This window comes from Callorhinchus milii, unplaced genomic scaffold, assembly GCF_018977255.1.
Source record: "Callorhinchus milii isolate IMCB2004 unplaced genomic scaffold, IMCB_Cmil_1.0 Scaffold15, whole genome shotgun sequence".
NCBI lineage: Eukaryota > Metazoa > Chordata > Chondrichthyes > Chimaeriformes > Callorhinchidae > Callorhinchus > Callorhinchus milii.
Genome location: NW_024704756.1, coordinates 13,103,178 through 13,116,020, shown reverse-complemented (window position 1 = coordinate 13,116,020; position 12,843 = coordinate 13,103,178). Strand labels below are relative to the sequence as shown.

General features: G+C 37.5%; 1 protein-coding gene across 1 annotated transcript in view; it reads right to left on the bottom strand.

Moving 5' to 3' along the window:
* The window catches only part of LOC103178330 (ring finger protein 128), a 32,111-nt gene continuing 19,268 nt past the window's right edge, over window positions 1-12,843 (bottom strand). Inside the window, exons 3-8 of the mRNA XM_007893014.2 lie at window positions 12,541-12,788; window positions 5,237-5,308; window positions 3,788-3,870; window positions 2,088-2,184; window positions 1,631-1,793; window positions 1-1,336 (exon numbers count right to left, since the gene is read on the bottom strand). Of these exons, the coding sequence (XP_007891205.1) occupies window positions 1,218-1,336; window positions 1,631-1,793; window positions 2,088-2,184; window positions 3,788-3,870; window positions 5,237-5,308; window positions 12,541-12,788 (782 nt within the window). The 3' untranslated portion in view covers window positions 1-1,217. The remainder of the gene's footprint in view (window positions 1,337-1,630; window positions 1,794-2,087; window positions 2,185-3,787; window positions 3,871-5,236; window positions 5,309-12,540; window positions 12,789-12,843) is intronic.

The window sequence follows — 12,843 nt, the reverse complement described above, 5'->3', positions numbered from 1 at the left end:
ATTTATTGTTTTAAGGATTAAAATGTTTTTTTTATTTAAAAAAAGGTGTGAATATAAGAAGCCAAATCTGACAGGTGTTGTGTTCGTCTAAAAAATATTCTTTGAACACGAGAGGCCTGAAATTTCTCTTGGTTTTAGCCATTAGACCATTGTGTTCGAATCAACATTGTCCGGGCTTTTTAAAATCAACCTTAATTTAAAAGCCAGTGTTCCTCAGTTCTTAAAAAGAACCAGCTTCCAAACAAAGACTGAATTTAAGAATTTTCCACAATTCTGCCCAGTGTTTCATTTTTTTTAATAAATTTTTTTTCTTCTTGTAGCGAAGACCATGAGAAAGTTTGGGCCTCAGATTTGATTAAAAGCACTCACTGTACAAATCTTTACTTGATCTCAAGTTATGATTGTTCAGCTGTTTTGTTTTCATGCAACAAGTTCTAGGAGTCATATGGACTAGAAGAAATTGGTGCTGTAAAAGTTGAGCTGTTTGAAATGCAATCCTATAACAGTTGCAAAAATATATGTTACAGTGAAAAGATGAGATATTCCTTCGAGTGCTACTGAATACTGGTAAATGCACCACCAAAGGGCCAGGATATGTACTAGCAAAACAACCTTTACACGATATGGGTGAATGGTAGACGACAATGCCTTTTTGTTTCAATTATGCATTTATCCTATCCAGAAGGTACTGTACTGGTAGATGACAGGCTTTGTTTAACATTACAGAACAATATTAATAGGTCAATGGTTAACCTTGTGCTCACATTTCCATTAGAAGTGTATTACAATTTGTGCAATAAATGTGAGCAAAGAAACTCCCAGATCACCAGTCAGCTTCCAATTTATATGCCAATAAGCATGCCATCTTGAGTCGGAAACCTGCTTTGCTGCAACCCTATGGGTTAAAAGTGTCGAATAGTTTTCCCTTTTACCGCAACTTTAAGGCTACCAGAGATCACGTAACAGTACTGATTATGCAAAAATACTGAAAGCTCTAGTACAGTTCTAATCACATTTTGCCCCTTACATTTACATTATATTGAAATCACCTTTCAGTTAACATTGGCATAACATTTGTGCGGAAAAATAGAATTTGAGCCACTCAAAAGACTTTGTTTAAACAATGAGTTCATGTAAGAGGAGCTCCTTGCACATCAGCTCTTGATTGGCTTTATGTTCAGGGTTTAGCGGATTCGAGTTGATGTCGTCAGCTAGATTCAAGATTTCACTTCTTTTTTAAGGTCAATCTCTTCATATATTGGGTTGTCGTAAGGCACGATGTGTACAGGCAGCGAATTCACTCCACCTTCGTTATTAACCAGATACTGTTCTTCACCTTTGTGGGAAAACAAAAGAACATGCCAATCAATACTCTTGCAGAAATTAAAATGCCTGCGCTGAAAGGTTAACATCGGCAAAGTTAATAATTATAGATTTACATTTTTCATGAATTCATGCCCTTGTACTCTTGCAAGATAGTCAAAGGAATTAAAGTCTCTTATATGGACATTGAACGAAACAAACATTGTGAAACCTTTCCCTTGAGTTTATTACTGGAATTTATTGATCATAGAAATAGATGCCTTATAAACTCAATACAATACAGCACAGTGTTGCGCTGATTACTCACTGGAAATTGGACTCTCCTCTGTTGCACGCTCAGGCCCATAAACAGACGGCAGTGTATAGATGGCATTCTCTGGGATATCAGTACGCACATCCAGTCCATTTCTCTGAGAATTGTTGAAGGTTAGCTCTGGCGCGCTTTGCTCACTGTCCTTTTCTTCATCATTCTGTATATTAGAATAGTATTTGGTTGCAGTATTCTCTCCAACCAAACGGTCAATTTCAAATTAAACAAAATTGACTGCTGTTTAGAAGAGATATCACTTAAGAAAGGTTAGTGAACAGGATAAAAGCTTTCCACGGCTGGAAAGGTGAAAGTTTATCTACCCTTCTCCTCCCACCCCAAAACATGTAATTTTTAAAAGGCTGATTTTTGAAATCAAAAGTCAGACATTGTTAAAAAGTCCAGCTTCCTTTTGCTGCAAACATTCTTTTGAGCATAAACTCCTGACTTAACGTACCTCGATTCCAAGAGCTTTAAGAATATCACATTTACACATAGGGCATGTTCTGTGCTCCAGAATCCAAGGGTCAATGCAGGATTTGTGGAATATATGGCTGTTTTAAAAAAANCACAAGTTTATTTTTACCTACAAAATATAGTTACAAAACTTCACTGTAAATCATGTGAACAAAATAATAATAAACAAAATCCTTAATAATTATCAACACCAGCCTCTATCTAATCCTGCTTTAGCAACAAAGGAATTGCTAAATAAGTTCAGAGCTGATTAAACAGATTCTCTACCAACTACTTGTATTGGATAACAATCTTCATGACAAAGTCCTTATGTGACGAGACAAACATCATTTATTTACCTTAGGTCTGAATTTCAACTAAGTGCTTCACCCTTTTCTTCTAAGTTATCTAAATAGTAAATGTGCCTAAACAGTGCAACCAGCAAAGGTTATAAAAAGTCAAATATAATTTGAAGCTTTTGGGGAACCTCTTCTTCAGAGTGGGAGAAGACAGGAGTGTTCCAGCGTTTACGGCATTGTGAACTCACACACATAAATGACGCAATTTACATGATTTTATTAAGACTTTCTGTGCTTTTTTTTAGCAATCTACAATAATTAGCAAAGGGGAATGTAGGAGAAATGCCTTTTCACACGGAGATTTGTTAGGATGTGGAATGCCCTGCCAGATACAGGGATGAAAGCAGACTCCATATTAGCTTTCAAGAGGGAACTTGATACATATCTTTTAAAATAAAATGAGTCATTTGCAAGGATATGGGGAAACAGCAGGTAAATGGGACTGAATGGATTGCTCTTTCAAGGAGCCAGTACAGACATAGAAGGGCCGAATGGCTTTCTTCTGTACTGCAAATTCTATGGTTCTATGCAACCACCATCTTAAAAATCTAATTTCCTTCTTTCCCCCGATTCTGGTAGTAATATTGAGGATGCTCGGCGTGATTTTTTGACACTACTTGTCTCTCGATACCTAAACGATGTCTCAGACCTTGCATTTCGTTCCCATGTATAGAATTTGACCTCAAGACAAAAATATCCACATGAAGCAAACAGGTGTGGTCTTAATGACTGGACTGCAACAGTCTTGTTATTGCACCACAATAACTTTGCACGGCACTGATGACATGAGGTTAGCTTCCCCTTTGACACTAGAGAATGAACATAGCTATGACTCTTAATCACAAGGCTGGGTTTTTCAAAAACACGATAACAACTTATGATTCAATTGCCATTTGTAAGAAAATAAGTGACTCCTCTCAGTAAAGAATAGGATAAGAAAGCAGGAAGTTGCAAGCGAACTTTCCACCTCAAACGTGGATACTTTCCGAAGGTCAATCAAAACACCTGAATGTTGAGGCTTTCACATTCTCTCTGACCATATCAAATTAGTCTTGATCCTGTTGAGCCTCACAATATAGTGCTCCGAAAACATACAGAACTATATATATATAATAAGAGTTATATACTTATTAATGGTACCTGCAAGTTGGACTTGAAACGTGTGTGTCGCAGAGTTGACAGAAACATCAAGCAAACAAAATTTCCCTTTAGCATTTTATAAATTGGAAAATTCTACCCCAAACAAACCGGGTGATACAAATTCTTATTGCAGAATATTGCACTATTATTTCTGAACTACGTGTACAGTACACAAGAAGATGCTTGACGATTGGTTATTTACCTGCATGTCAAAATCCGGACAACATCACCAGGCTTATAGGGTTCAATGCACACTGCACAAGTGTCAGCATCTGCTTCAATCTCCTAAACGATTAAAAAGAAGGCATAATTGAGTGCAAAGTTCTTAATTTCTAACTTAATATTTTGTTGACTTAATCTGCACGTTTTCACAAAATTATAGGGATGGGGGGGGATGGTGTGGGGGGAGTCACCAAACCCAAACCTGTCTTTAAAAATTTGGTTAATTTGACGAGATCTCACACACAACCAATCACTCAGCCAGCAGAGGACAGAGCTGAGCAATGAACAAGCATTTGCATTGTGTTGGTTGGCATCCATTACCAATCCAAATCAGCACACGTCCCAAATCATTACATAGAGAAAACGCCTGAAATAGTCTTTTGCAAGCAAAAGTGAGCAACATCAGTTTTAAATAGGAAAGACACCCAAGTCAGATCTTCTATACAATTGAATAAATTCCGCTAATTTGAGATTTATTTCGCCAGTTTTCATTCCCTTCTGCTAAGCCAAAGACAGAGAGCGTTACCTGTACTTCAACGGCAGAATAGTCTGCTAAGTCTCTTCTTGTTATTCCAAGGTACTTTCATAGAAATGATATGTCACAAAAACAGATCATTCATCCCAACTAGTTTGTGCCAGTGGGGTAACACTGGTTGGTGAATAGTAGCAGGAATCCTGGTTAAGTTTTTTACTCCCACTAACTCAGGAGTCCTAAGAGGAACTTCAGTGCCATTCCAGGGGAGATCTGCTTCTCAGCATCAACAAGAAGTTCCAACAAAACAGCTGATAAACTTGAAGCTCTTTGAACATTAACGTACACCAGGAGATACTATTCCATGTTAAATATTTTATGGAAATGCAGGAAGAATAGATTAAAGGTTAATGCAGGCTGGTCTACACAGAATATGTGATCACGTAATAGTGTTGCCTAGAATACACGTGTGGATCACCCAAGAGAGTTCATTCAGGTCAAGATCTTGAACTCAAACACCTTAATTGTGCTAAGCAAGCTGATTTGTGGTGCTAGAATTAGCATCAGTGTCCCTAGATCAGGGAATCTTTTAAAAATAAAACAGCTAGTGTTCTTGCAAAAGGTCCCTGCTCAACGATCCACAGAAGTTAACCATATCCATTTGCCAGATCAAGACAGGTTTAGGTTTGGTGATAACCCCCACCATAATTTAATAAAAACTTGCAAATTAAGTAAACAAAATATTCATCACTGAGCTTCGCCTAATTTGTGATACAAGAGTAAGATTACCTGAAGTTCTACAAACAGCAGAAGAATTAAAAGTTACAGTAAAACCTGCATAAATCTGATCTGTATAAGTCGTATAATTGCCTAAATCGTATAAATCAATTTCCTACTATTTACATATCAATTTCGCATAACTCATACTTTGCTAGACATTTCACTGATGATACATACCTCGTCTCCTTGCTTCAAAGTACGAACTTCCAACTTGTTAATTACTTTCTTGGCTTCATTTTTCAGCTGTTTCTGTGAATAGATAAAGAGAGTCAATTACTGTATCCACATAAGTTCCTCAACAAAAGCCCCACTTACTTCACTCCTAAAACAAAGAGCTGCGGTCAATATGAAGATTTACAACACTAATTACTGAATCCCACTTACTTAGCATCAATAGAGACAGGAATACTGAAGCTTCATTGTAAGCAAGCCACAAACTGGGGTGTATACGGAGGAGGAGGAGGAAGAGGAGGTGGCTAAAGAATAGTCTTAGTAAGAAAATCATGATGAATATCTTAAGTTTGGAATTTACACCGCTTCAGTTTAACAATATTAATGCAGAATTTGGTTTGAATTCTCCCTCACGGACACCAAAAAAAATCCAGAGTTTAACATTTGGGACGGGAAAAAAATCATAGAAAGATGTCTGTGTGTGCTGATGTCTAGTCCATGCTCGTGTTTATACTCCACATGAGCCACCAACTCTCTATTTCCTTCTTCCTCATGTATGCACGAAGATTCCTCTTAAATACATTGATGACTTCTGCTTCAACCACAGCTGTAACTTCCATATTCTTACTATTCTCTGTGGAAAGAAATTCCTTCTAATCACCCTTTTATATCTGTTGCTGCCAATCTTACCTTTAATGCCCCCTTGGTTTGGACTTACCAACGAGTGGAAGCAATATATTAATGCCCACGTCATCAGATCCCCTTTATAATTTTTAAACACAATTCACCAGTCTCGATCAGTCTTCCAATTTATACTGTGAAATGCTACATGCTTCAGATGAACCTCAGGGGCATTGAGATCAACTGCAGGAACCCAAATGCGGACCTGGGTGAGATCAGCTCACTCAGCACACATCAAGAACTTGCATCTACAACCTTCTGGTCTGCATGGCTCAATGCCGCACCTTCCTTTCCGAGCAGAAGAACTATCTCTGTACTCTTAAAGTGATCATTTCAGACAAGAGCTCAAATGGATTTGCATTCACTGCACTGAATGTCATGCTGCACGAATCAATGTTTTGGTGAAAGCCACCTCAAGTTTGTGGTCTGCACTGAGATTGCATTGCCAAATCCCAATTTATACTATGCTTTGCCGTGAAATTAACACATCATAGCAAGACATCATTCCTATGTTCCCCATAAACTGAGAAACCTTAAAAAAACGCCCAAAACGCCTTTATTGCAATAATTATCAAGGATTTCTTGACATTTTTCCCAGTTGAACAGTTTAGCGGTCAAAATATTTAGAGGAAAGTCAACAGTTCACACACTGCCTCAAAGGTCAGGTTCCCAAATAAAACAGAATGAAAACAAATAATTTGTAAGTAGCCTCAGTTAGAGATTTAACTTGGGCAAGGCCAGCAATCGACAAAAATATCTTTTTGCCTTATACACTCAAAATATTGAAATAATGCAGATTGTATTCAACTCTGAAGAAGTGTTAGACATTCATGCAATCTCAGGTTAATAAAAAATGTCTCTGGAAAAACACTGATCACAAGAGAAAGAGCGGTCCAGTATAGAAAAGGCTCCTCCTTAACAACACAGGCTGATATCAGGCGTTATTTCTGCAAGTCACCCTCCAACTATTTACTGTAACGCAAGTCATAAATCCCTGATAAAAGTTCGACTTTGATACACCACTTTATAAGTTCTTGTGGAGCGTAGGAAAATGAGAATTGGCTAATCTAAAATGTTTATTTTTGTTGGAAAATGGATTTAGTAAACATGTATGTTTGCTTCCTGGCTGAATTGAAACACTTTCTTTTAAAGGAAAGATGAACTCTGTTTTCGTTAAGTTGCAGAGCAGCACACATATCCTTAGTACAAGCTAGGACTAACACCTCAAAATAATCAGATGAAGCTCAAACTCAAGGTGATTAGGTCATTTTAAAAAGTGCGTGTTTTGGTGATAAGATGGCTTTCTGTGAATGCCAGGCTGAGGCAGTTGGTTTCACAAAGAAAAAAAAGTACAAGTGGGGTTAAATAAATGTACGTTGATAGTATTGTGGGCTGCAGATGCAATAAGACAACACAGTATATACTTAAAGTCTGCATTAATTCCCTCTCTATGATTTTCGATTACTTCAAGCATAAATCAACTTTATTGACAGGGTCACTGTCGTGAATAGTTGTGCAAAAGAGTTTTCAAATAGGATCAATTCCAGGCACAGTTTTCAGCCAGTTCAGTTTCTAATGATAATACTAATCCGTGAATTTGATAGAACACCTTTTCACATCCATAAAACATCTCAAAGAGCTTCACATGATTTACCGTAGAATGTAGTGGCTGTCTATCAAAAGTGAATGAACCCTACATAGAGAAGAGCCTCAGACTATTTTGGTTGGAACATTACGCATGCGTGGCACAATGTATCACACACACGATTCAAATCTTGCCTTTATAAACAAAAAAAAGCGCTTTGATGAAGATGGTCTCCTTTATTCTTTAATAACATCCTAACTAATGTTATTAGTCAAATACAAGCATGGTTTGATAAACTGTGGAAGTGCAGAAATTCTACATTAACAATGTAGTTTTGAAGATAATTTGGTTATTCAGCTCAGGTGCAGACCAGGAAAGCTACTAAATATCTTCTACATCTACTGGGTTGGTTTTCTATTGGGAAATGCAAAGTAAACATGAATCTGCACAATCTGCAGGAAGTTCAGTGAATACGTTTGTAGGGGAATTTTAGTAAATATCCGTGTAGTTGCACCACAGATGAACCCAGCATGGATTACATCAGATTGCTGCAAAACAACTAGATCAGTCACCAATGCTAAAAAAAAACCTTGGTTAATAATAATAATATTCCCTGTATTTGATATAGCGCCTTATCGTGTCTTTGAGACGTTTCAAAGCGCTTCACAGAATATACTGTAAAGTGAACTGATTGTATATTTTGTGGGCAAAGGGATTATTACCCCTGAAAAAGCAATCCGCCAATCAACTAACAACATCTACTTGCTGCTAGGTAAATGGAGGCATGTGGAGTAAGGAAACTTCCCTGATATGTTGTCTTGCCTGGGAATCGAACCCAGGTCCTCTTGCTTGCTAGGCGAGTGTTCTAGTCTCTAAGCTACAGGACTCCACAGGTTTTCATTGAGCATTGATGATCTTAGAACACATTTCTCCCAAAGCGATAACACAATTTTTATTTAGACAGGGCACCCACATCCTGAGCCACAGGCTGGTAGAAGGGGACAGGCCAATGAGCAAAATTGAGGAGTTATCTTATGGAAAATGTACTGAATCTATAAAATAGGAAGTTTAAATAAAAAAACATAATGTTCATCAGAGATTTGGAGCGATTATCCTCGATTGTTTCAGCCCTCGAGCTATCAGAACAAAAAGCACTTAGCGCATAGATAAGAAGGTCACTTTTCTTTACTGAGGGGCACACTTAGTACTGGGATCCATCTAGGTTTAGGGCATTTGAAGAGAATTCATAGATGCTTGTACAAGTGCAGTGGTTTCGAAAGGCTGATGTTGCTTTTGCAATTCCAGTGTTGGTACATGTTATACCTTAAAGTCAAGGAGGTTAAGGGGAGAGATGATTTTTACATCAGATGCTTTTAGTTCACGGATGTACAGGTGAATGCCAGGGCTTTAATCTGCTGCAACAATTGATTTGAAAGATACCCACCACTCTCAGCTAACAGTAAAAGAGACTCAAAATAGAAAAAAAAACCTAGCTGGTAACTGTCTGAACACTTCTCAAAACCCCAGTCAGCATTGCTGTGATGCAGTCATGCAAATGACAGTCAGTATAGAATATCAAAAGGTATTGATAGAAACGTGAAACAAGAGAAGTCCAATATGCTATTAAGGTAAAGAGGAAGCAGATTATTCACTTTGTTAATAAGATCCTCATTTCTCATTTTCTGAATGAGAACCATTTGCTTTAATACCTCCTGGTACAGGATGCTGGTGCAAATAATAAAACTAGTTTAGTCACTACTGAAATCAAAAGTTGTCAAGTTATGTGAAAACATTTAATGAAGAATTAAGGGCCATAACCAGCATTGGGTTATCATGGCTAGTGCTGACAATACCTGGCTATTTTGCTAGTTTTCAGGCAGAATCTTCTCCAGGGATGGACATAGTTTGCTGCTAACTCTGAAAGCTGTGTTGCTTTATTCTAGTCAGTTGGAGGCATCAAGAATTAGAACTACAAAGGGAACGTGTAAAATTCAAAGTTTGTGAACAGCCATGCTTAGCTGGTATGTTGACGCTGGCTGATACTGCTGGTTCATCATTCTATGCAGTTTGACTTCAATTTTTAGGAATTTACGCACTACATTATGATTTTACTCAGTACATGCTTGCATTGGTATTGCGCCTTTCACGTCAGAAGGACGTCCCAAAATGTGTTGCAGGATTTACCGTCGTGCATATGTGTATTTGTAAGTGAAATGCCTTGAAATTAAACAAGCAGAGGAAATTTTATTTCCAACAGCTCAACAGTATTTACTGCAAATGGACTGCTGTCAAGTTATAGTAGTCACAGAGGGTTAAACTGTGAAACAACTCGATCTCTTTAAACCTGTACCTTAGGTACCTCCTGGCTAAACAACAGTCTCCATTCTTATCAGTATCACAAGGAGAATATTGACATTTTACTGCAGGGTTTGGAAACATTCCTGGGCTTTTGTAGCCCAGGAAACATTCCTGGGCTACAAAAAGCAATGCAGTTTTCCAATACACCAGAATATTTGAGCACAAATGCACAAAACCATGGTATTACCCGAATACCATGGTTCCTCTGCAGTGTTAATACATCACTTTGAATAATTTTACAAAATACTTTAGAAAGACTTCCTCAAATTTCGAACTTAGGTAGTACTTGCAGAATGCTACATATGAAACTTTTCCATTCACTGGAAATGATTTTCACATCAGAAATTGAGTCAGTTAATTTAATCGTAATTAAAATTGTGTTATCTAAATCGTACGAATATATTAAACCCAGTTGTGATGATCTTATTTAACAATGGACATTATCTCATTGCGAAGTAACAGTCATACAACACAAATAGTGACAACACACAATGTGTTCTGGTATTTAACATGAAAATTGCATCCTTACTTGTTTTTTTCATGAGCAGGCAGGGAGAATAGCATTATATGATTTTGTATTCCGACTACTATTTGAAATGACTATTTCAGAAATCTTAAAAAGGAAAGCAATATTGAGTGTAGTGGTGTGAGCGCAGAGATGTGAGTGCATTAGAAACTGATTTTGAACCCGCTACAGTGTGAACTGGTTCAAAGCTTTTCGGCTTGAGCAAGTTCAGATTTCAAGTTCAATTGCGATTCTGTGCTAAGACACCACAGTGTTTCATTTAGGTTGGACCAGATAGAGTTTCAGTCACATGCAAGTAGTAATGTAGGACTGGTTATTCCAGTGCTATTTACGTCAAACAGATTGGACGCAGTACAAGTGTACTTCTGTCACAAATAGATTGCATATATGTACGACCATAATGGAACTCAGAACAGTAAAATTGCTTAAAATTCTCTGTTCTTTTCCTCTCAAGAAATATTCAATGAGGATGCTGAATATTTTCCGTGGCAACCCCAACTGAGTAACTACTTACTAATAAACTCTGAGCAATATGCACCCAAGCCACTAATTGTTCTCAGGTCAACCAGATTGCTTGGTTCTCTCTGCAGAAATTATATTTTTGGATTTATTTTTTAAAAGCCATATACAAAAAGGAACATTTCAACTCAAAACAGCTTTAAATCCCTAAAACTGCAGACACATTGGATCAATGTATCAGCAAAGACTTTAAGATAATACTGAGAATAAGGTCAAAGCCAAGTGGGAAGTCAGATTATGAGTTAGCCTTAGAACATTAATAAAATGCAAGCCTTATTTGGCTTTCTCAAGTCAGAAGTTACAACTATTAGCGATTTGTGATGGCCTGAGGTATTTTGAGATTAAAATTATGATGTAATTTTTTAAAATCTGCAGTATGAGGAAAGTACTTTCTTTAATTCAAATGATCTGTACTTGATGTGACCCTGTGAAACTTTTCAACCAACTCACATAACAGATTAACTCTATTACGAAGAGATTATTTTACCAGCTACCCAATTATTTCAGTCATTCTTTAAAATTGTCTTATCATAGCAAACAGTTTTAAAAGACTTAGCAGTTGAGCTGAATGAAATTGGATTACCTACATTAAGGTTGATTTTTGTTTATAAAAAAAGAATCAGCTCCGAGATTATGCAACTACACAGTTATACTGTCAAACCCAGTAATAATAACTCAACAGTGCTTTGAAATCAGTACTACAGTGCTCATACTGTCCTAATCCTCAGAACAATGTGAATTTTTTGTGGTGTCAATTTTCTCTGTTCCACAGAGTTTAGATTTTGCTTTCAAAAACAAGTGCTTAGAAAGGAGGTTTAGGAAAATATTATCTGACAGACACATTGCAAAAGGATTGAGTGATGAGATGGACTAGCGAATTTGGCTGACTCTGTGGTCCTTAGATAACTGTCCGGAAATCAATGTGAATTAAGATGTATAGCTTGTCAATCATCACAGCAAACAAACAGCCAGCACTGCACAAATGTGACACCAGTGCAGATTTTCCAATAGGTATGCAGCATCTCTTGAGCTACAATACTAATGCAATGCACCAACAGTGCAGTGTGTCTATGTCAATCTGCAGGCAAACACAGTTTAAAAGTTTGTGTGTGTGTGTGTGCGCGCATGCGGAAACATCAAGCAGATCACCCCAAAGCAAATATAATGCAAGTGAAAGAACATTACCACAAATCTTAAGGAAGGATCTAAAGGCACGGCCTGGGAGTTAAGGCTGTGATGTGTACTGCAGTACTGCATTTAAACAGGTAAATCAAATCCAAATGATTACAAGATTTAAGGATTTGGCCATCTCCTTTAATGCTCTTATTTAAAGAGTACATTCACCCAACTTCTATTGCACTAGATTTGTAGTGTAGTCAATTTAACGGATTCATTTTCTTTTTTTTTAAGAAAGTATATACGTTGTGTACATGGACATTTCTAAGCCCCTTGGCCTAATTTTGGTACAAGTGGGATCTCTTCATTGTATACTGCCCATGAAATTGACTCACCCTCCTCTTTTTTTAACAAAAAACTTTGCAGATCGCAAAACAACAAGGAGCATTAGAGGATATAGACAGGACTGTACTCGGACACTTGTAGACACATACCCCACATTCCGTCTCTCACCCAGGAACCTACCTGTCTTCTGGTCAGGGCCCTTGCAACTCGCCATCTCCTGGCAGAATAAAAGATGAAATAGCCCACAGTAGCTGCTGTGACAACGAAAAAGGAGATGGAGACAAAGAAGACCGAATACTGGTTCGTCCATGGTCCATGCTGCTTTCCAACTTCAATCATCATGGAAACCGAAATGCCCTCTCTTACGTGGTTCAAAATTTCAGCGCCTTTGTTGTTGCCAATCATTACAGCAATCATATTTTCAGTCCCTGTGAAATAAGAGGCACAATGAGCATGCTGCCCATTTCTACAAGATATCACAAA